Source organism: Anomaloglossus baeobatrachus, chromosome 12, assembly GCF_048569485.1.
Source record: "Anomaloglossus baeobatrachus isolate aAnoBae1 chromosome 12, aAnoBae1.hap1, whole genome shotgun sequence".
NCBI classification, from domain to species: domain Eukaryota; kingdom Metazoa; phylum Chordata; class Amphibia; order Anura; family Aromobatidae; genus Anomaloglossus; species Anomaloglossus baeobatrachus.
The window spans coordinates 125,276,573-125,301,255 of NC_134364.1; the positions used below are offsets into that span (position 1 = coordinate 125,276,573).

The following is a 24,683-nucleotide window of genomic DNA, read 5'->3' on the forward strand; positions in this document are numbered from 1 at the left end:
GCGGGGGTCACAGCTCATCTGTTTGGGGCGGCGGTGGAATAAGCACAGAGTGGTGGTCTCGTTTTCGTAGCAGCCTTATTTTATTGGAAGCTTAAAAAATGTTTAAAACCAGTCAGGAAAAAAAAAAAAAAAAACAAACAAATATTTATCTCGCCGCCCCCCCCAAGCTGCAGGGAGACCCCCATAATCCGCCGCAGACAGGACACAGAGGCAGTGGTATGAAAGAAAGTGGCACATGGCGTTTATTGGCATAAGAAACACCCCCCTCCCCCGCACAACACGGACGAGGGTGTCCGCAGACCCCAGAGAAGACAGGAGTTGTAGTATTACAGTAATTTACCGATCACATGATGTGAGTGCGGGGGGAGGGGGAACGCCAAACCCCCAGCACATGGGCGAGCAGGGTCAGCACCCCCAGCATGGCCGGCAAGCCTGACCCCGGCCCTCAGTATGGGGGGAGAGGGGGGTGTAAGGTGCTCGTCCTACAGAAGGATCACCTCCCATCATCTACAGTCACAGGAAAATACTGAAATCGCACAAGAGCGGCCGGAAGCTTCCGGAGTATAAAGTGAACCCACCCTGCTGGCAGAGGAGGACCCCGACCACAGAGCGCGGCGCTGGGGGCGGCAAGGACTGGTCCCGACAACCAGCGTGGGGGCCGCGGTGTGTGCGGCAGGCAGAGCGGTGGCTACAAGCAGTGCAGCTCCTGCATAGTGTCTTCCAACATCTTCTGTATCTTGGCGTTCTCCTCCTTAGTGATTCTCAGCTTATCTGCGGGAGGAAGAGACAGACGTCAGGAACTACAACTCCCAGCAGGACCAGTCACAGAGACGTCAGGAACTACAACTCCCAGCAGGACCAGTCACAGAGACGTCAGGAACTACAACTCCCAGCAGGACCAGTCACAGAGACGTCAGGAACTACAACTCCCAGCAGGACCAGTCACAGAGACGTCAGGAACTACAACTCCCAGCAGGACCAGTCAGAGACGTCAGGAACTACAACTCCCAGCAGGACCAGTCACAGAGACGTCAGGAACTACAACTCCCAGCAGGACCAGTCACCAGGGTGAGCCAGAGAAACCTTCACTGTACATGGTCTATATTGACCTGGAGGCCGGCACTGTATACGGTCAGGTCCTGCACTCACTGCCAGGAGCCGAGGGGCAGCTGCAGACTGTCATAAAAGAAGCTTTGGAGGTGGAGGATAAGACATGATATAATGAATAGTGACTGCAGCTGGAGGATAAGACCTGATGTAACAGCAGAATAGTGAGTGCAGCTCTGGAGGACACTGAAGCATAACACACAATGTAACAGCAGAATCGTGAGTGCTCTGGATGTAACTGGAGGATAAGACAATGTAACAGCAGAATACTGAGTGCAGCTCTGGTGGAGACTGGAAAATACAATGTAACAGCAGAATAGTAAGTGCAGCTCTGGATGTAACTGGAGGATAAGACACAATGTAACAGCAGAATAGTGAGTGCAGCTCTGGAGACTTGAGTACACGCTCCACGCAGGGATATCCAGTTGGATACTGACACCGTCAAGAAAGAAGCCACCTGCACACAGCGATGAAAAGATGGACGTTTATTAGGATACAGAACATGACGCAGCCATGAACGTGCAGGTGAACTTTCCCCCCGGTATACTGCCTGCCCACACACAGCCCGTCCTGTGTACACAGCTCAATCCTTCAGGGCTGAGGGTTCGTTACAATGTCTCAGTGTAGCCATGATGGTCCCAGCACATCAGTCCGAACAGGAGACACCAACAAAACCTCAGCTGTGAGAAGTGATCGCTCAGGAAAGTATCCCTTCCTATATATACAGAGGACCGACAGGACGAGACCGAGCTGAAGAGAGACTACAACTCCCAGCATTCCCAGTGTGGACCTGGCATGCTGGGAGTGGTAGTGCATCAGACGAGAGGAGACTGCTGTATTACAGGTCCGGGGCAGTCCTCCGCTCCACAGGGCATCACCGAGGAGGGGGGAGTCGTGGCGGCTGCAGTGGTGCGGACTGCCGAGGACGGCCCTCAGTCACACAGGTCATGGAGGGTCACCTTCAGCTCACTAGCCAGGAGTCGGTTTTTCTCCATTTGGCTGTAGAGACGTTCTGCGGGGGAAGGGCAGGAGGACAGAGGGGGGAGGGGAAGGGGCGGAAGGGAAGGAGAGAGAGAGAAGAGACAGCTTAGTGTTAGTGGAGGAGACACAGGGCTCCAGCAGCTTATAGGTTAAATCTATCCTCTAGTCACAGCCAGAGCTGCACCAGTCTCACTGCTGCCGACTGCTGGATGTATTGGTGAACTGCACGGCGCTAAAGCTCTGAATGTGACTGGAGTACAAGGTCGCCATAAAACTCGGTAGAGAATTGATCATCCAGGTGCCTGCACCCCATCCTGCCGGGGCGCCCCATCTATCACCAAGCACTGCCCCCCCGGTGACTGGAGGGATTACACTAGCGGGAGAACGTCACACAGGAGCAGATACCGCACAGACGGATCATCACCCTCATCATCGCCCCTCCCCCAATCATTGAGCATCTGCTTATACTGTGCTGCCCCCGCAGGTGACCGAAGGGATTACACTGGAGGAGGGCGTCACACAGGAGCAGATACCGCAGACAGATCGTCACCCTCATTAATGCCTCTCGCCACCCAATCATTGAGCATCTGCTTATACTGCGCTGCCCCCGCAGGTGGCCAGGGGGGATTACATCGGCGGGAGGGAGTCACAAGAGCAGATACCGCACAGACTGATCATCACCCCCCCCCTCCCCCAATCATTGAGCATCTGCTTATACTGCGCTGCCCCCGCAGGTGGCCAGGGGGGATTACATCGGCGGGAGGGAGTCACAGGAGCAGATACCGCACAGACTGGGGGAGGGGGGGGGGGTGATGATCAGTCTGTGCGGTATCTCTGCTCCAGTGACTCCCTCCCGCCGATGTAATCCCCCCCGGCCACCTGCGGGGGCAGCGCAGTATAAGCAGATGCTCAATGATTGGGGGAGGGGGGGGGGGTGATGATCAATCATTGAGCATCTGCTTATACTGCGCTGCCCCCGCAGGTGGCCGGGGGGGATTACATCGGCGGGAGGGAGTCACAGGAGCAGAGATACCGCACAGACTGATCATCACCCCCCCCTCCCCCAATCATTGAGCATCTGCTTATACTGCGCTGCCCCCGCAGGTGGCCAGGGGGGGGGGATTACATCGGCGGGAGGGAGTCACAGGAGCAGATACCGCACAGACTGATCATCACCCTCATCATCCCCCCCCTCCCCCAATCACCGAACATCTGCTTATACTGCGCTGCCCCCACAGGTGACTGGAGGGATTACAACGGCAGGAGGACGTCACACAGGAAGCGCCCACAAAATGGCACCGGACACAGGCACAGAGATACCGCAAGGACGGATCATCACCCAGCAGAGGGCCTGCACCCCGCTTCTCACCCTGGGGAGGACCATCACTCATGAATAGGGAGGCCCAATACTGCTCACAGCTGAGAATCTGTCCTGATCCTTTGTTACAGTGTGTCAGTCCGGGCTGCTTACATTACACACTTGGCATAACTGTGACGAACCCTCAGCTGTGTGCAGGCCCAGGCTGGCTTCACCTTCCAGATATAAAACATAAATGTCTTCCAATACTCCTGGGCCCCTCCCCCATCGGTTACATGTGGCCCCTTGAAGAATGATAGCCATAGAATCAGATAGCACAGCCGCGGACAACAAAGGGCGGAAGAGGGCGAGCCAGAAGTGGCCGAAGAGATCTAGGAATCTGGAGGAACATGATGGTGGGAGGAGTGTGGGTTCAGGGGCGGTTCACAGGAGTGAGCCGTAAGCGGTTTCCCCACATTTGGGGAGCGCTTCCCAGGCAGGATTGCTCCCGCATCAGAGGCCTATTACGTCCTATCAAGGTGCCTTACTGGAACAAGCATGGGAGTCCCCGAGGCCTTCCAGTGATGAAGGGGAAGATATTGCTTCTGAGATGGTCGAGCTGGGGATCAATCACAGCCGCCGAGGATCACATCCAGCCACAGTCAGAGAGCATGCAGGATTGGGTGATGTTATCTGTGGGTGAAGGGGATCCTGGTACAGCTGGGGAATAGCAAGCTGTGATTCATAGGGAAGCGCTACAGGTATTGGCACAGCACACCGCAGCTGTGCCTCAGCAGGCAGCGTCTATACCAGGCAGCTGCCAGTATCTGCTTCACTACGTAAGGAAGCGATATGCCAGGTTTCCCAGTTGGGGTTTCATCTCGCTCAGGAAAGGGCCAAAGAAAAAATTTGGCAGCAGGAATATATAGATATTTTCTCTCTCCTGACGACTCTTAAGACTTCTGGATATTCTGTAGAAAAGAGAAGATGACAAAACTGATGCAGATGAGGAAAAAAAAAAAAAGATTATAAAAGGTCTTCCCATAAGTGGCTGCAACCTTTTGCTATATATGCAGCGGTTATAGGAGAGAAGTAGTGTCATTTCTGTATGGGACTCTTCCAAAATATGGATATCATTTTGGAAGTGAACAGAAATTTTGGGGCTCTGCTTGCTTATATGATGAAAATTTTCGTCAGAAGCTGGCAGTACATTCCAATGTCACCTGGGGTGGAAAGGATGTGGGATTGTGGATTAATTTAATGATCAGATGCAGAGTTCGTTGAAACAGGCTTTGGCTACCTCAGCTAAGCGCGGGGTGTGCTTTTCTTTTAAACGAGGCGGGTTGTAAGTGGCACAATACAAGCAGATTTCGGCATGAATGCTCGTTTTGTGGAGGAGCACACTCTGCATCCAAGTGCTTTAAGAAATTGGGGATAGTACCAGGGGGAACCGCTAAGGGTACTGCGGGAAGAGCGGCGGACACTGGTGAGGCTGTCCGCAATGCTTCCATGGCTAAGCGGGTACCCTGATCGGGAGAAGGCGGTGCTTCTCAGAGGTTTTGATGAAGGCTTTTTTTTTTTACATAGTTACTTAGGTTGAAAAAAGACCTAGGTCCATCTAGTTCAACCTTCCTCCACCAGTTCTACATTTAGTCACTAAGTCATTTATAACCAACAATGTTTTGTGTAGTGAGGAAATCATCCAGCCCTTTTTTAAAAGCTGTTATAGTATCTGCCATTACTACCTCTTGTGGTCGCATTCCACAGTCTGACTGCTCTAACTGTAAAGAACCCTTTCCTATTTAGCTGTTGGAATAGCTTTTCTTCCACTCGCAGTAAGTGCCCCCTGGTCCTTAGTACTGTCTTTGGAAGAAATAAGTCATGTGCTAGTCCTTTATATTGACCACACATGTATTTATACATATAAATGAGATCTCCTCTGAGACGTCTTTTTTCTAAGCTAAACATATCTAACTTTTTCAACCTCTCATCATACGGGCGGAGGAAATGGTCTTGAATAGTAGATAAGAACTTACAGCTTTTAGCACAACCAGAAGATTCTATGTCCCACTGAATGTCTGGATAGTTGAAATCCCCCATAATAAGAACCCGATTATTATTATTAGCTGCCTTTTCAATTTGTTCCAGCATTTCACCCTCTATTTGTTGAGGTATGTTAGGAGGCTTATAGCAAACTCCAATTAGCATTTTTCCATTATTCCCCTCCCCATGTACATTTACCCATACTGACTCTACATTGTTGCTGTTCCCCTCAATGTCATCATACAACACAGGTTTTAGGTTAGATTTGATAAATATACACACCCCACCACCTTTTTGGCCTTTCCTGTCCTTCCTAAATGTACTATAACCCTGTATGTTTGTCACCCAGTCATGGCTTTCATCCAGCCAGGTTTCCGTAATGCCCACCACATCATAATCCATGGTTGACATAAGAGTCTCCAATTCATTCATTTTGTTTGCAAGACTTCTTGCATTTGCCAGTAGACATTTAATCCTATTAACACCTTTATTACTCCTAGCCTCCCTACGTTCCTTGTATGTCCCATCCCCCCCTAATCCTTCATTGACCCCTACCATCTCACTGTCTCTATCTGCTCTATCTATCCCCTTATTTGCTCCACTACCCTCCCTCCCCCCGATCCTAGTTTTGTTCCGGAGTTTTTGGGTGATGGTTGCCACCTGTATGATAATTTAAGGTCTGTACATGCTTGTTGATGCTGTGGCGGATTATATTTCAAAGGCGCTTTTGTTGGGACGTATTGCTGGCCCATTTGATTTTCCGCCTTTTAGTAATTTTCGGGTTTCTCCTCTTGATGCAATGCCAAAAAAAAAAAAAAGAGGCTAATACCTTTAAAGGTGATACACCATCTCTCTTACCCGAGTGGGAAGTCTTTCAATGATTCGGTAGCTGGTATGCAAGCGGAAGTTAAGTATTAGGCTATGTTCACACTAGAAAAATGATTTTTCTTAAGAAATTTCTTAAGAGTGAAGGATTAGTGCACCTGCGTTTAAAAACGCACCAAAAACGCACCTGCGTTTTTGCCGCGTTTTCGGTGCGTTTTTACCGCTGGTTGCTCCCTACGTTATTGTGCCAATTATCTATGGCAAATAACGCAGTTAGCTGCAGAAAAGAAGTGACATGCACATTCTTTTTCTTAAGAAAATCTACTGAAAGAATTTTCTTAAGAAAAAAAACGCAGTGTGCGCACAGCTAATTATTTTTGCCATAGGTTTTGCTGGGGAATGTCTGCAGAAAGGTTACAAGAATTTCTCAAGAAATTTCTGCAGCAAAAACGGACCAAAAACGCAGGTAAAAAACGCAGTGTGTGAACATAGCCTTAGTCTTTCGATGCTGCGGTTCCTTGTTTAGGTGCTTTGGTCCCAGTTTATTGGTAAAAGCAGATGTGAAGGCAGCTTTCCATTAGTTACCGGTGTCCCCTAATGGGTTTCATTCCTTAGGTTTTCATTTTTTTGGGCAGTTTCTTTGACAAATGCCTGCCGATGGGCTGCTCATTATCCTGCTTTTACTTTGAATCGTTTTCAATGTTTTTGCAGTGGGTTACGGAGAAGCGCTGTCAGGTTGGTGGTTTGATCCATTATTTGGATGATTTATTTGTTGGCCCACCATCTTCCCCTGACTGTAGTGTGCTATTGAACACATTTTGTACAATTATGGATGAGTTTGGTGTTTCTTTGGCGTTCTACAAAACTGTCCATCAATGTTTGTTTAGATTTTCTTGGTATCACATCCAAATCTTAGAATGAGAGTCCATAAGAAAGTATGTGAACAGCTATGGAACTTTTTTTGCTGGTGGTAGGAGGTTTTTCGAGCCGGCACAGAGTTGGAAGGGTTTATTCCAGGGTTGTATAGAGCAGATGTTGTCTATTTGACTCCAGTAGCGTTGGATATATGGAATGTTAGTATTGAAAATGCGATGGAAAGATGGTTGCGAGGTGTTCTTTTATTGGGGGGGTGGGGGGGCTCTCATTTAGAGGCCAAACTAATATATATAGTATGTGTGTGTATGCATGTGTGTAAATAAAATATATATATGTATATATATATATATATATATATATATATATATATATATATATATATATATATATATATATATATATATATATATATATATATATATATATATATATATATATATATATATATATATATATATATATATATAATCTCATTTTATGGAGTTTTATTGGTAACCCTAAATCACAGCCAGCTTTTGCCATATGGAGCTTTGTGATTTATTACAACGTCGGAGTTTAGGTAGTTTAAAAAATGGGTTCTAAAATCCCATGCGGCTCCCTCCGCACTTGCGGAGGTAATGACGCTGGGGTCGCCCATGTCTGGAGACTCTGGTCAGACGAGGACAGGAGACGGCAGTGATCATGTGGGTGCTCTGCGATGGCATGGCGTCAGAGACCATTTGCTCCACCATTCAAAGGGCCGCCGGCTAAACAACACTGACCTCAGTGACCCCCTCCAGGTCTGCTGCCAATCTGAATTAGTTACCACTGCAGTCAATCACTGCAAACAGAGGTCACCATGGTGGCTTGTGATTGGCTGAGCGGTCCTCTTGTAAGAGGGAGCAGGAGGTAAATTCATAAAGTCCCTCCACAACTTCTCAGAACATAACCCCACGTCAAACTCCAAGGCACCCAAATGCATCTCGAGGTTCTGGAAGCCATTATCTATCCCCATTTCCTTGAGATGGCTGGATTGTCATTGCAAATAAGCACTTGTACCTCAAACCATCACATTGTAGATTATAAGCTCTCACGGGCAGGGTTCTCTTTTTTCCCCTCTAAATATTGTATTTTCTACAACTGTTACTTGTTTGTATATGAACCTCCTGAATTGTGAAGCGCTGCAGAATATGTTGGCGCTATAGGAAGATTATTAATTATTATGAGGTAGAGGTCAGCGGCACTCTGCATTAGTGAGATCGTCCTATGCACCTGGGGTCGCCGGAGTCATTGCCGCAGGGCACGCTGGGAGGCCGGGCCCCCTATAAGCCCACCTTAGATACACAATACAGTGGATAGTGTATCTATGACGCAGAGAAGACTGGAGAAATAAGCAAAGGAGACAAGTGAGGTCAGAAATCTGGTGTCATCCATGAGGGAGGATGGAAGAGGAAGAGGAGGGAGGATGGAAGAGGAAGAGGAGGGAGGATGGAAGAGGAAGAGGAGGGAGGATGGAAGAGGAAGAGGAGGGAGGATGGAAGAGGAAGAGGAGGGAGGATGGAAGAGGAAGAGGAGGGAGGATGGAAGAGGAAGAGGAGGGAGGATGGAAGAGGAAGAGGAGGGAGGATGGAAGAGGAAGAGGAGGGAGGATGGAAGAGGAAGAGGAGGGAGGATGGAAGAGGAAGAGGAGGGAGGATGGAAGAGGAAGAGGAGGGAGGATGGAAGAGGAAGAGGAGGGAGGATGGAAGAGGAAGAGGAGGGAGGATGGAAGAGGAAGAGGAGGGAGGATGGAAGAGGAAGAGGAGGGAGGATGGAAGAGGAGGGAGGATGGAAGAGGAAGAGGAGGGAGGATGGAAGAGGAAGAGGAGGGAGGATGGAAGAGGAGGGAGGATGGAAGAGGAAGAGGAGGGAGGATGGAAGAGGAAGAGGAGGGAGGATGGAAGAGGAAGAGGAGGGAGGATGGAAGAGGAAGAGGAGGGAGGATGGAAGAGGAAGAGGAGGGAGGATGGAAGAGGAAGAGGAGGGAGGATGGAAGAGGAGGGAGGATGGAAGAGGAAGAGGAGGGAGGATGGAAGAGGAAGAGGAGGGAGGATGGAAGAGGAAGGAGGAGGAGGCTGGAAGAGGAGGAGGATGGAAGAGGAGGAGGGAGGAAGAGGAAGAGGAGGAGGGAGGAAGAGGAAGAGGAGGAGGGAGGAAGAGGATGGAAGAGTAAGAGGATGGAAGAGGAAGAGGAGGAGGATGGAAGAGGAAGAGGAGGAGGATGGAAGAGGAAGAGGAGGAGGATGGAAGAGGAAGAGGAGGAGGATGGAAGAGGAAGAGGAGGAGGATGGAAGAGGAAGAGGAGGAGGATGGAAGAGGAAGAGGAGGAGGATGGAAGAGGAAGAGGAGGAGGATGGAAGAGGAAGAGGAGGAGGATGGAAGAGGAAGAGGAGGAGGATGGAAGAGGAAGAGGAGGAGGATGGAAGAGGAAGAGGAGGAGGATGGAAGAGGAAGAGGAGGAGGATGGAAGAGGAAGAGGAGGAGGATGGAAGAGGAAGAGGAGGAGGATGGAAGAGGAAGAGGAGGAGGATGGAAGAGGAAGAGGATGGAAGAGGAAGAGGAGGAGGATGGAAGAGGAAGAGGAGGAGGATGGAAGAGGAAGAGGAGGAGGATGGAAGATGAAGAGGAGGAGGAGGATGGAAGAGGAAGAGGAGGAGGATGGAAGAGGAAGAGGAGGAGGATGGAAGAGGAGGAGGATGGAAGAGGAAGAGGATGGAAGAGGAGGAGGATGGAAGAGGAGGAGGAGGAGGATGGAAGAGGAAGAGGAGGAGGATGGAAGAGGAGGAGGATGGAAGAGGAAGAGGAGGAGGATGGAAGAGGAAGAGGAGGAGGATGGAAGAGGAGGAGGATGGAAGAGGAAGAGGAGGAGGATGGAAGAGGATGGAAGAGGAAGAGGAGGAGGATGGAAGAGGAAGAGGATGGAAGAGGAAGAGGATGGAAGAGGAAGAGGATGGAAGAGGAAGAGGAAGGAAGAGGAAGAGGATGGAAGAGGAAGGAAGAGGAAGAGGAGCGGCTGTAGGAGACTCGCTGCCATCTACAAGAGAGAGACAAGAGATTATGAAGAGTAGACGGCGAAAGTCCATGCAGGGAGGGGAGAGTCACACGCGGTGGGTGCAGGGACCCCGAGATTAGAAACACGATGCCCCCACTCCCTGCAGGAATTGCAGCACTCGGCGCAGAGACCCCGAGATCACACAGCACTCGGCGCAGAGACCCCGAGATCACGCAGCACTCGGCGCAGAGACCCCGAGATCACGCAGCACTCGGCGCAGAGACCCCGAGATCACGCAGCACTCGGCGCAGAGACCCCGAGATCACGCAGCACTCGGCGCAGAGACCCCGAGATCACAAACAAGCACGATGCTCCCCCCCCCGGCTGGCTGAATAAATCAGATCGATCAGTGCACGGTGAGTGCAGAGACCCTGATATCAGACGCACGATGCCTCCCGCCACTGCACAAGTCACAGCAATCTGCGTGGTGCAGGGGTCCGGAGATCACACACATGCACGATACCTCCCCTTGCTGCAAGAGTCACACAACAATCAGCGCTCGGTGGGTGCAGAGACCCTGCAATAAAGAAGCACAATGTCATCTACACTGCAAAAGTTAAAGCAGTTTGTGGTCAGTTGGTGCAGAGACCCCGTTATCAGAAGCTCAATGCCGTGTCTGCGTGGTGCATAGACCTTGTGATTACAAGCACAATGCCACACAGTAATCTGTAGGTAGTGGTGGGTGCAGAGACCCCTGGGATCACACAAGCCCCCTCCCTGCACAGGCCACACAGCAATCTGTAGGTAGTGGTGGGTGCAGAGACCCTGCGATCACACAAGCCCCTCCCTGCGCAGGTCACAGCACTCTGCATGGTGCGGTTAGTGAGGCGGCACACGGTATTTACATGGAGGTCATGGCACGGAGCGTGTGGTCCAGCTCCTCACTAACCGCCTTGTACTTCAGCTTCTGGGCATACATCTGGTCTGGGTGAGGAGACGGGAAGGAGACAGGTGAGTGCAGCCGTGGCACTGAGGGTACACGGGGGGCACACACCTATACGGGAACCTACCTTCCAGGTCATCAATAGTCTTCTCAAGTTTGGCAACTGATCTCTCGGCAAACTCTGCTCGGGTCTCGGCCTAAAGAGAGAGAGGAGACGAGTCAGGCGTGGACCAGCCGCAGCGCGGAACATACAGAACCATACGCGGGGGTATAGGTGACCCCAGACCCACTTTAGGCCCCGCTCACCTCTTTAAGCTTGTCTGACAATATCTTGATTTCTTCTTCGTATTTATCTTCCTTTTGTGAATACTGGAAATAAAAAGAGACGAGACATCAGACACAAAAACGAGGCCAATGATTATGACGTAACCCCCATTACAGGACGGACCCTAGGGGTGTAAAACTACCGCTAACCTACAGACAGAGACCCACGTGAAGCCTCCACATACAGTGATCTGCCAGGAGGAGTTATCTTAGGCTCATATGTCCTCCTAGGGCAGGAAACGCGCCCTAACAAGACCTCCAATTGGCTGTAATAGGTAACCTGACATTCTAGACAGTTCTTTTGTGACCTCCATGCAGTATAGAGCTGTCTGTGCACCCTTGGGGGTCCATCCAGCTCCCCTTACCTTTTCGGCCTGAGCCTCCAAAGATTTCAAGTTGTTGGTGACATTTTTCAGCTCCTCCTCAAGCTCGGCACATTTACTGAGGAGGACGGAGGAGAGAGCGCAACAGGAGGAGGAGAGAAAGGAGAGACAGAAAGAGTGGAGGAATGAGAAGAGCGGACTCCGCCATGGAGGAAGATACGGAGCAGACCGGCACCTCCTGCTCCCAGCACCCCGGGACAATGACATCACCGACCTGGCGGAGCAGGAGGCGGCGGCGGAGCGGAGCACAGGGACAACACAGGGAGAGCAACCGAAACAGGAGCCGCCGCAGCAGATACCTTTTCTTCTGATGCATTCAGACACTTCAGACTCTGGTCCAGGAGTCGGATCTGTTCCTCCAGCTCACGGCCCCGGCTGGACGGCGGTCACAGGAGGCGGGTGGGGGGGATTGTGTACGTGCAAGGACAGAGGGGGAGGCAGCACCACAGAACAAGCCAAGGGAGGGGCAAAAACAAAGACATCAATTCAATTCATGCAATGAGGAAGGGGTTAAACAAGGCCTGAAAACCAAAGACTGCACTCACTAATCCCCCAAATATATACTCCAGAGCTGCACGCACTATTCTGCAGGTGCAGTCACTGTGGACAGACATTAGTGATCCTGTATTATCCTCCAGAGCTGCACTCACTGTTCTGCAGTCACTATGTACAGATATTACTGTATTACTGATCTGCATTATCCTCCAGAGCTGCACTCACTATTCTGCTGGTGCAGACACTGTGTACATACATTACTTATCTTGAGTTACCTCTTGTATCATACTCCGGAGCTGCACTCGCTGTTCTGCTGTGCATTCACTGTCCAGACATTACTGAACCCGTATTATACCACAGAGCTGCACTCACTGTTCTGCTCTGCAGTCACTGTGTACAGATATTACTGATCCTGTATTATACCCCAGAACTGCACTCATTGTTCTGCTAGTGTAGTCACTGTGAACAGGTATTATTGAACCTGTATTATACTCCAGAGCTGCAGTTACGCAGTTACTGTGTCCAGACATTACAGATCCTGTATTATACTCCGGAGCTGCACTCGCTGTTCTGCTGTGCATTCACTGTCCAGACATTACTCAACCTGTATTATACCCCAGAGCTGCACTCACTGCTCTGCTGGTGTAGTCACTGTGAACAGGTATTACTGATCCTGTATTATACCCCAGAGCTGCACTCACTGTTCTGCTCTGCAGTCACTGTCTACAGATATTACTGATCCAGCATTATACTCTGGAGCTGCGCTCACTGTCCCCACCCCTCCTGTCTTCAGGCCTTGTGTGACACATGCAGGCAGGCGGTGGGGCGATACTCACGACTCTGCCAGCTCCGCCCGCTCCTCTGTGCGCTCCAGGTCGCCCTCGATGATCACCAGCTTCCTGGCCACCTGTGCAGGGAGATGTCGGGGGATCAGCCCGTGCCCTCGCGGTGCCCCCCTGCCCACGGTCCGGCCCCCGCTTACCTCCTCGTACTTCCTGTCCGCCTCCTCAGCGATGTGCTTGGCCTCCTTCAGTTGGATTTCCTGCAGCTCCATCTTCTCCTCGTCTTTCAGGGCTCGGTTCTCAATGACTTTCATCCCCCTGCAGGGCCGAATATCACGACATGGGTCACGATATAAGCAGAAACTGCCACACCCCCACAGGCCAGGGAGAGGACTGTCGCCATAGGTCACAATGAGGGGGGATGATCAATGAACCCCAAAAAGGTGTGCCGATCCATTGCATGCTCCAATATGCATGGTCTCAGCCCCGGCGTGCAGGGACTCCCATCATCTCACTCACACCCCGAGCCTACGAGTCTGGATACGTCTTGGATATAACTGGTTTGGTGGCTGCCGAGGTCGTAAATCTGCCGATGACGTCAGCGACTCCAAACCAGTTCCCGAGGAGCTGAAGGATTAACGGCATCGGAGTGTCTGCTGAGGGCGGAAGCCGCTGCTCCCCTCACAGCCCCGCCACATATCACGCAGGACCGCCATCCAACAATCCCCCTCACATCCCCTCCACGTATCACGTACGCAGGACCGCCATCCAACAATCCCCCTCACATCCCCTCCACGTATCACGCAGGACCGCCATCCAACAATCCCCCTCACATCCCCTCCACGTATCACGCAGGACCGCCATCCAACAATCCCCCTCACTTCCCCTCCACGTATCACGCAGGACCGCCATCCAACAATCCCCCTCACATCCCCTCCACGTATCACGTACGCAGGACCGCCATCCAACAATCCCCCTCACATCCCCTCCACGTATCACGCAGGACCGCCATCCAACAATCCCCCTCACATCCCCTCCACGTATCACGCAGGACCGCCATCCAACAATCCCCCTCACTTCCCCTCCACGTATCACGCAGGACCGCCATCCAACAATCCCCATCACATCCCCTCCACGTATCACGCAGGACCGCCATCCAACAATCCCCCTCACATCCCCTCCACGTATCACGCAGGACCGCCATCCAACAATCCCCCTCACATCCCCGCCACGTATCACGCAGGACCGCCATCCAACAATCCCCCTCACATCCCCTCCACGTATCACACAGGACCGCCATCCAACAATCCCCCTCACATCCCCGCCACGTATCACGCAGGACCGCCATCCAACAATCCCCCTCACATCCCCTCCACATATCACGCAGGACCGCCATCCAACAATTCCCCTCACATCCCCGCCATGTATCACATACGCAGGACCGCCATCCAACAATCCCCCTCACATCCCCGCCACGTATCACATACGCAGGACCACCATCCAACAATCCGGTACCACCGCGACCAATGAGGTCCGGACTGTCGGCAGTGGCAATGGCGGAACCCAGAGGCACGGAGACTGCAGGTGTGGGCAGTGCTGAGGGCGTCCTGCGGATTGCACTCACCGCTCACTCTCATCCGCAGACTTCTCCGCTTCTTCCAACTTCTGCAGAGCGGTGGTGAGGCGCTCCTGAGCACGGTCCAGCTCCTCCTCCACTAACTGGATGCGGCGGTTCAGGGAAGCGACTTCAGATTCCGCCTGAAGAGGGGGAACAAAGGGGTCAGCAGCAGAGTATATACCGGTGGGGATTACTTGGTGGGGGGGGTTGACAGCACACCAGACGCGCAAAGGGGAGGAGGAGGAAGAGTCGACAGCACACCAGACGCGCAGAGGAGAGGAGGAGGAAGAGTCGACAGCACACCAGACGCGCAGAGGAGAGGAGGAGGAAGAGTCGACAGCACACCAGACGCGTGGAGGAGAGGCGGAGGAAGAGTCGACAGCACACCAGACGCGCGGAGGAGAGGAGGAGGAAGAGTCGACAGCACACCAGACGCGCTGAGGGAAGGTGGGGGGGTTGAAAGACGCGGGGGGGGTAGGGAGAGAATTGACGTCACACCAGATGTGGGGGGTGGGGGGGGGGGGGGGGGGGAGGGGGAGTTGGCAGCACACCAGACACGCGGGTGAGAGGGCGGCATAGTGCAGCAGACTATACACAGCGATCGTCACTTGTCTGCACTGCTAGGAGCAGATGCCGGGCATCTGTTCTCTATTCCCTTTGGTCAATAAGCCCCTGGACACCCCCCCCCCCTTGTTATTAACCCCTGCCTGGACTGAGAGTGCATGTTGCCTGCACAGGAGCGGCGTCCGCAGCCCTCACTGCCTGCAGCACATTCAGCCCGATCGCTGCCCGCAGACCCGCATCATTCAATAGGAGTCGCCATCCCCTCAGTTGCCATGGCATCTGCAGTCAGCTCCTACTGACAGCTTCACTGAGAGGAGCCGGCCGTCAGTATGGGAGAGACGTGGAGCAGCGTTAACCCCTCCAGAGCTGCGGCCTGCCAGCCAGACAACTAAACCATTAGGGGCTGTTAAGGGGGCAAATCTCAGCCAAGATGGTCTCCGACAAAGCACATTTCTGGGCACAGGAGCCGATGGCTGTCCGTGATTATCTGGAGGCCGACCGTGCACACAGCTGAGGGTTTGCTACAATCGCACGCAGCGTCATTACAATGGACGATTACAGCAAACGCTCCTCTGTGACAGCCGCAGAGCTCCTGACCACCGACACATGGAGGATGGGAGTTGTGCTCCGGAGCCACCCTCCGCCCAGAGGGCAAACACTACAGGCGGCAACGGCATGGCACATCTGGGCGTCAGCTCTGGGGCCAGTGCCATCAGTGAGGGCATTGTGTGCAGCCGGAGGTAAGAGGGCGGCACAGGGAAATGTCAGCCACCACCCAACACAGGCGGAGGCCGAAGAGCCAGACGGATCCGGAGGCCGAAGAGCCAGACGGATCCGGAGGCCGAAGAGCCAGACGGATCCGGAGGCCGAAGAGCCAGACGGATCCGGAGGCCGAAGAGCCAGACGGATCCGGAGGCCGAAGAGCCAGACGGATCCGGAGGCCGAAGAGCCAGACGGATCCGGAGGCCGAAGAGCCAGACGGATCCGGAGGCCGAAGAGCCAGACGGATCCGGAGGCCGAAGAGCCAGACGGATCCGGAGGCCGAAGAGCCAGACGGATCCGGAGGCCGAAGAGCCAGACGGATCCGGAGGCCGAAGAGCCCGGACCCACGCGTGGAAGAGTCTCCCTCCACAGATCAACCGGCAACAAAGACGGGGCGACCGCAGCCAGAAGAGGGACCAGACCAGACCCCTCCAACTGATTAAAGATCCCCCCGCCCCTATATACAGAGCCCCCCCTCCCCTATATACAGAACGCCGACTCCTCACACTGTATACACTGCGCCGACTCCTCACACTGTATACAGAGCGAATCTAGGGGGGGGGTCAGCCCCTCCCATGTGTAGCAGGGGGGGTTGGGTCGGTGTCTCTCCGGTCCCCCCCCAACCCCCCGTGTCTCGGACCTCTCTCCTGTCCCCCACACCCATCTCACGGGAGTCTCCTGTCCCCCCCTCCCCCGTCTCTCCTGATCTCCCCCACCCCCCCCCCGTCTCTCGGTGTCGCCCCAACCCCCCCCCTTGTATTTCGGGTCGCCCTCTTCCCCCCCCCCCCTTGTATTTCGGGTCGCCCTCTTCCCCCCCCCCCCCTTGTATTTCGGGTCGCCCTCTTCCCCCCCCCCCCTTGTATTTCGGGTCGCCCTCTTCCCCCCCTTGTATTTCGGGTCGCCCTCTTCCCCCCCCCCCTTGTATTTCGGGTCGCCCTCTTCCCCCCCCCTTGTATTTCGGGTCGCCCTCTCCCCCCCCCCCCTTGTATTTCGGGTCGCCCTCTTCCCCCCCCCCTTGTATTTCGGGTCGCCCTCTTCCCCCCCCTTGTATTTCGGGTCGCCCTCTTCCCCCCCCCCCCCCCTTGTATTTCGGGCGGCCCTCTTCCCCCCCCCCCCCCTTGTATTTCGGGCGGCCCTCTTCCCCCCCCCCCCTTGTATTTCGGGCGGCCCTCTTCCCCCCCCCCCTTGTATTTCGGGCCGCCCTCTCCCCCCCCCCCCTTGTATTTCGGGCGGCTCTCCCCCCCCCTTGTATTTCGGGTGGCTCTCCCCCCTTGTATTTCGGGTGGCTCTCCCCCCTTGTATTTCGGGTGGCTCTCCCCCCTTGTATTTCGGGTGGCTCTCCCCCCTTGTATTTCGGGTGGCTCTCCCCCCTTGTATTTCGGGTGGCTCTCCCCCCTTGTATTTCGGGTGGCTCTCCCCCTTGTATTTCGGGTGGCTCTCCCCCTTGTATTTCGGGTGGCTCTCCCCCCTTGTATTTCGGGTGGCTCTCCCCCCTTGTATTTCGGGTGGCTCTCCCCCCTTGTATTTCGGGTGGCTCTCCCCCCTTGTATTTCGGGTGGCTCTCCCCCCTTGTATTTCGGGTGGCTCTCCCCCCTTGTATTTCGGGTGGCTCTCCCCCCTTGTATTTCGGGTGGCTCTCCCCCCTTGTATTTCGGGTGGCTCTCCCCCCTTGTATTTCGGGTGGCTCTCCCCCCTTGTATTTCGGGTGGCTCTCCCCCCAGTATTTCGGGTGGCTCTCCCCCCTGTATTTCGGGTGGCTCTCCCCCCTGTATTTCGGGTGGCTCTCCCCCCTGTATTTCGGGTGGCTCTCCCCCCTGTATTTCGGGTGGCTCTCCCCCCTGTATTTCGGGTGGCTCTCCCCCCCTGTATTTCGGGTGGCTCTCCCCCCCTGTATTTCGGGTGGCTCTCCCCCCCTGTATTTCGGGTGGCTCTCCCCCCTGTATTTCGGGTGGCTCTCCCCCCTGTATTTCGGGTGGCTCTCCCCCCTGTATTTCGGGTGGCTCTCCCCCTTGTATTTCGGGTGGCTCTCCAGCTTGTATTTCGGGTGGCTCTCCCCCTTGTATTTCGGGTGGCTCTCCCCCCTGTATTTCGGGTGGCTCTCCCCCCTGTATTTCGGGTGGCTCTCCCCCCTGTATTTCGGGTGGCTCTCCCCCCTGTATTTCGGGTGGCTCTCCCCCCTGTATTTCGGGTGGCTCTCCCCCCTGTATTTCGGGTGGCTCTCCCCCCTGTATTTCGGGTGGCTCTCCCCCCTGTATTTCGGGTGGCTCTCCCCCCTGTATTTCGGGTGGCTCTCCCCCCTGTATTTCGGGTGGCTCTCCCCCCTGTATTTCGGGTGGCTCTCCCCCCTGTATTTCGGGTGGCTCTCCCCCCTGTATTTCGGGTGGCTCTCCCCCCTGTATTTCGGGTGGCTCTCCCCCCTGTATTTCGGGTGGCTCTCCCCCCTGTATTTCGGGTGGCTCTCCCCCCTGTATTTCGGGTGGCTCTCCCCCTTGTATTTCGGGTGGCTCTCCCCCTTGTATTTCGGGTGGCTCTCCCCCCTGTATTTCGGGTGGCTCTCCCCCTTGTATTTCGGGTGGCTCTCCCCCTTGTATTTCGGGTGGCTCTCCCCCCTTGTATTTCGGGCGGCTCTCCCCCCTTGTATTTCGGGCGGCTCTCCCCCCTTGTATTTCGGGCGGCTCTCCCCCCTTGTATTTCGGGCGGCTCTCCCCCCTTGTATTTCGGGCGGCTCTCCCCCCTTGTATTTCGGGCGGCTCTCCCCCCTTGTATTTCGGGTGGCTCTCCCCCCTGTATTTCGGGCGGCTCTCCCCCCTTGTATTTCGGGCGGCTCTCCCCCCTTGTATTTCGGGTGGCTCTCCCCCCTGTATTTCGGGTGGCTCTCCCCCCTGTATTTCGGGTGGCTCTCCCCCCTGTATTTCGGGTGGCTCTCCCCCTTGTATTTCGGGTGGCTCTCCCCCCTGTATTTCGGGTGGCTCTCCCCCCTGTATTTCGGGTGGCTCTCCCCCCTGTATTTCGGGTGGCTCTCCCCCCTGTATTTCGGGTGGCTCTCCCCCCTGTATTTCGGGTGGCTCTCCCCCCTGTATTTCGGGTGGCTCTCCCCCCTGTATTTCGGGTGGTTCTCCCCCCTGTATTTCGGGTGGCTCTCCCCCCTGTATTTCGGGTGGCTCTCCCCCCTGTATTTCGGGTGGCTCTCCCCGCCCCCCGCAGGTTGTCGCCTCACCTGCTCCCGGGCGCGCTTCTCGCTCTCCACCTCCCGGCTCAGTTTCTCGGCTCTCTCCTCCGCATCGTCCGCCTGATGCTGCAGGACCTGGATCTTCCTTTTGACGGCCTCGATGCTGGTCATCCCCCCGCCGGACATCTTTCTTCCTCTCTCTCTCTCACTGACTGAGCGCCCGGCACTTCCGCTCCCCGCGCGCCCTGCACTTCCGCCGCCACTCCCTTATATCCAGGAAATCAGAGAACGTGGAGGGTATGATGCTGCCATCTGGCGGCCGCGAGTGGGAACTACAGCCGGCGCCACTAGCGCGCAACGGACCTATAAACCAATCACGTCACCGCTTTCATTTTCTCACAGCAGATCAAGAAATGAAAGCTGCGCAGCCTTTGGTTATCCCATATTACCCAGTGTTACCATTCTGTGGGTAGCAATGGGTTGCCATGGTAGCCCAGAGTCCTAGAGGGGGCCGCCATGTCCAATGCATGAGGCTGAGCTGCAGGGAAGACTATAATAATGTAAAAACAACTAAAATGTTATAGAAAATAATAATAATCATGTAACATATTAATAAAAACGGTTATCGCCATGTTCGTAATTGGTCAAAAAATATTTCACTTTTAATCCTGTAAATTGGGCGTCATTTTTACATCAGTGAACACTGTAAAATCAAAATGTCAATGGTGGTCCACTCCGGTGTGAGGTGTAATGAGACAGATGTGGACTCCCGGGCTCCATACATCGGCCGACGGCTTCTCCTAGGTCTCCACAGGGCTTCCCAGGACTTGTACAGCTCGTCCTGGAGACACTGCTGCTACAGGAGACAGGTCTGGAGACGCTGCAGCCATGGGAGACAAGTCTGGAGACGCTGCTGCCACAGGAGACAAGTCTGGAGACGCTGCAGTCATGGGAGACAAGTCTGGAGACGCTGCAGCCATGGGAGACAAGTCTGGAGACGCTGCAGTCATGGGAGACAAATCTGGAGACGCTGCAGTCATGGGAGACAAGTCTGGAGACGCTGCTGCCACAGGAGACAAGTCTGGAGACGCTGCAGTCATGGGAGACAAGTCTGGAGACGCTGCAGCCATGGGAGACAAGTCTGGAGACGCTGCAGTCATGGGAGACAAGTCTGGAGACGCTGCAGCCATGGGAGACAAGTCTGGAGACGCTGCAGTCATGGGAGACAAGTCTGGAGACGCTGCAGTCATGGGAGACAAGTCTGGAGACGCTGCTGCTACAGGAGACAGGTCTGGAGACGCTGCAGCCATGGGAGACAAGTCTGGAGACGCTGCTGCTACAGGAGACAAGTCTGGAGACGCTGCTGCTACAGGAGACAAGTCTGGAGACGCTGCAGTCATGGGAGACAAGTCTGGAGACGCTGCAGTCATGGGAGACAAGTCTGGAGACGCTGCTGCTACAGGAGACAAGTCTGGAGACGCTGCTGCTACAGGAGACAGGTCTGGAGACGCTGCAGCCATGGGAGACAAGTCTGGAGACGCTGCTGCTACAGGAGACAAGTCTGGAGACGCTGCTGCTACAGGAGACAAGTCTGGAGACGCTGCAGTCATGGGAGACAAGTCTGGAGACGCAGCCTTGGGAGACAAGTCTGGAGGCGCTGCTGCCACAGGAGACCAAGTCTGGAGACGCTGCAGCCATGGGAGACAAGTCTGGAGACACTGCTGCTACAGGAGACAAGTCTGGAGACGCAGCCATGGGAGACAAGTCTGGAGACACTGCTGCTACAGGAGACAAGTCTGGAGACGCAGCCATGGGAGACAAGTCTGGAGACGCTGCAGCGATGGGAGACAAGTCTGGAGACGCTGCTGCTACAGGAGACAAGTCTGGAGACGCTGCTGCTACAGGAGACAAGTCTGGAGACGCTGCAGCGATGGGAGACAAGTCTGGAGACGCTGCAGCGATGGGAGACAAGTCTGGAGACACTGCTGCTACAGGAGACAAGTCTGGAGACGCTGCAGTCATGGGAGACAAGTCTGGAGACGCAGCCTTGGGAGACAAGTCTGGACGCGCTGCTGCCACAGGAGACCAAGTCTGGAGACGCTGCAGTCATGGGAGACAAGTCTGGAGACACTGCTGCTACAGGAGACAAGTCTGGAGACGCTGCAGCCATGGGAGACAAGTCTGGAGACGCTGCAACCATGGGAGACAAGTCTGGAGACGCTGCAGCCATAGGAGACAAGTCTGGAGATGCTGCTGCTATAGGAGACAAGTCTGGAGACGCTGCAGTCATGGGAGACAAGTCTGGAGACGCTGCTGCTACAGGAGACAAGTCTGGAGACGCTGCAGCCATGGGAGACAAGTCTGGAGACGCTGCAACCATGGGAGACAAGTCTGGAGACACTGCAGCCATAGGAGACAAGTCTGAAGACGCTGCTGCTATAGGAGACAAGTCTGGAGACGCTGCAGCCATAGGAGACAAGTCTGGAGACGCTGCTGCTACAGGAGACAAGTTTGGAGACGCTGCAGCCATGGGAGACAAGTCTGGAGACGCTGCAGCCATGGGAGACAAGTCTGGAGACGCTGCAGCCACGGGAGACAAGTCTGGAGACGCTGCATTCATGGGAGACAAGTCTGAAGATGCTGCAGACATGGGATACAAGTCTGGTGATGCTACAGGAGACAAGTGCGGAGACACTGCAGCAATGGGAGGAGGTTTAGGCCACGCAGGCGGCTCACAGTAGTAAGAGGAACTTGTGACCATGGGTTACTGTATTGGGAAATGGCTCCTTGGGCATCACAGAAATGACCGCACCACTGGGTACATGTCTCAATCAATGTAATAACAGTGCGGTACATAATAGTATAATAACAAGGAATATAAAATACAGGTGGGACATAAATGTATACCACTACAGAGCAGGTAAGTATGGGACATGTCACCAAAAGGAAATCTAATATATAAAGCTGAATGTGTGTATGTGTGTGTGTGTGTGTGTGTGTATGTGTGTCTGTATGTGTATGTGTGTGTGTGTGTGTGTGTATGTGTGTCTGTATGTGTATGTGTGTGTGTATGTATGTATGTGTGTGTGTATGTGTGTCTGTATGTGTGTGTGTGTCTGTATGTATGTGTGTATGTGTGTGTATGTGTCTGTATGTGTGTGTGTGTGTGTCTGTATGTATGTATGTATGTATGTGTGTGTGTGTGTGTGTGTGTGTATGTGTGTGTGTGTGTGTGTGTGTGTGTGTGTATGTCCGGGATTGGCATCTGCACCGTCGCAGCTACAGCCACAAAATTTTTCACACTTACACGTCTGGACCCCGAGAGCGTCATAGGCTATGTTGTGAGGCAAAATTTTAACCCCGCGCGTTTCAATTTCCCAATCAATATTGCCCCTATCTACATAATGGGGAAAAAGCAAAACGAAAAGTGTATCCGCACCGTCGCATTTACAATCACGAAATTTTGCACAGACACCTCAAGTGACCCAGGGAACGTCGTAGATTACCGTATGTTTTGACAGGAAAATTTAACCCCGCGCTTTACAGTTACTCTCCAAAAAAACATACCTCCATTAAAGTAAATGGAGCCTGGAACTACAGGTTATTAGCTGTGATTGGTTACTATAGGAACAAAAGACATTCATAGTATAAGTGTAACGCCTGCCTGGATCAACAGACTCAGGGGGGATGTAATGGACAGACTAGAGGGAAGCCACTCACCAAGCAGGACCCCCAGAACCCTGAAACCCTTTAACCTCTATACAGGGATTTGGAATTACACAGGGCCCTCGAGATCACTACCTGTGGAAGGCTGCAGTCCGATGAGAGTAGTCGTCAGGCAGGGTCAAACCAGGAATATCAGAACAGGGACAGAATCGGCAGACAAGGACGTAATCAGAAAACGGAGCAGAGGTCAAATCCGGATCGGGCAGCAAGGTACAAAAACAGCAGGCAGGAGGGTAGTCAGAAAACACGCAGAAGTCAGCACACAGGAATCACAAAACAGAATAGGATGGACCAGGAGCCAGGAAATCAGAACTATCTCTGGCAGTGGTCATGTGACAGGAGGGGGAATAAGAAGGGTCTAGTGTCTTCCCATTGGCTGTAGCTGAACGCTGGCAACTTCAACTGGAAGACACACGCCACCCACAGTCAGCCAGCGGTACTGCAGATCCCAAGATAGCCCAGCCCAGTGGATGATCGGAGCCTGCGTCCACCAGTGCCGCTGGCATCGACTCCTCTCCCATTACCAGCACCATCCACGGCAGGAACACAGTGTCGCCTGGTGATCAGAGCAGAAGTCGCCGGAGCAGACTCCGGCGGTGACGTAACAATAAGAAGCTTATATGTGAGGTAATAAGATATCGGTGGGGAGACGGATAGAGAGAGACAGAGACAGACAGAGAGAGACAGACAGAGAGACAGACAGACAGAGAGATAGAGACAGACAGGAAAGAGACAGAGAGATAGAGACAGACAGGGAAAGAGACAGACAGAGACAAATGGTGAAAGAGACAGAGACAGATGGTGAAAGAGACAGACCGAGACAGACAGGGAAAGAGACAGACAGAGACTGACCTGGAAAGAGACTGACCTGGAAAGAGACAGACCTGGAAAGAGACAGATGGGGAAAGAGACAGATGGGGAAAGAGACAGACAGACATGCAGACAGGGACAGAGACAGGCAGACAGGGAAGGAGGAGACAGCCAGAGAGACAGACAAAGATAGATGGGGAAAGACACAGACCTTGATAGAGACAGACGGGGAAAGAGACAGAGAAATAGAGACAGACAAGGAAAGAGACAGGCAGGCAGGGAAAGAGACAGACAGGAAAAGACACAAACAAAGAGACGGGGAGACAGACGGGGAAAGAGACAGAAAAGAGACAGACCTAGAAAGAGACAGATGGGGAAAAACAAAGAGATAGAGACAGACAAAAAAAAGAGACCGGCAGACGGGGAAAGAGACAGACGGGGAAAGAGACAGATGGGGAAAGAGACAGACGGGGAAAGAGACAGACCTGGAAAGAGACAGACCTGGAAAGAGGCAGACCTGGAAAGAGACAAACGGAGCACATTACTTGGCCAATTTAGTTAAATCTGTGTGGAATATCTGTGGTGTTGAAATATATGTTGTGAAATGCTTCTATTAGCTTAGTTTTTGCCTTTTAATAATTACATTTCTATCTATTTGTTTTGTGGTTTGTGTGCAGAATACATTTTTGTTAATACATTCTATTTTGTTAACAACAGTTATTAACCCGGGCGAAGCCGGGGAGTACAGCTAGTATACTTCTAAAGACACTATTGATATGAATTTCTCACCAGATGTTGGTAGCAACCCATCCACTCCACACAGACAAAGAGATCAAACCATAGTGGTGTAAAGCTGGATGCCCAAGTCTTGTTAAGGCACTCATAGGGCCAGATGTACGGATAGCTGGAAAGACACGTGGGTCTCGCTCTCCACTTAATCCAACTGGACTTTACATGTAAAAGTGTTC

The 24,683-nt window shown here is 53.4% G+C and overlaps 1 protein-coding gene across 6 annotated transcripts; it reads right to left on the reverse strand.

Moving 5' to 3' along the window:
* Positions 1–217: 217 nt before the first annotated feature.
* On the reverse strand, positions 218–19,437 carry TPM3 (tropomyosin 3). 6 transcript variants are annotated; one of them, XM_075330166.1, is made up of 9 exons: positions 19,228–19,437; positions 14,691–14,824; positions 13,267–13,384; positions 13,121–13,191; positions 11,772–11,847; positions 11,389–11,451; positions 11,210–11,279; positions 11,045–11,123; positions 683–771 (listed from the first exon to the last, which is right to left on the reverse strand). In XM_075330166.1, the coding sequence occupies exons 1-9, from the start codon at positions 19,363–19,365 to the stop codon at positions 768–770; spliced, it is 753 nt and encodes a 250-aa protein (XP_075186281.1). In that variant the 5' UTR covers positions 19,366–19,437; the 3' UTR covers positions 683–767. The 6 variants fall into 6 exon arrangements, with proteins under 6 accessions (XP_075186279.1, XP_075186277.1, XP_075186281.1 ...); XM_075330165.1 differs by lacking the exon at positions 11,772–11,847 and adding an exon at positions 12,089–12,164; XM_075330164.1 differs by lacking the exon at positions 11,045–11,123 and having other exon boundaries at positions 218–771; positions 19,228–19,436.
* Positions 19,438–24,683: the final 5,246 nt, after the last annotated feature.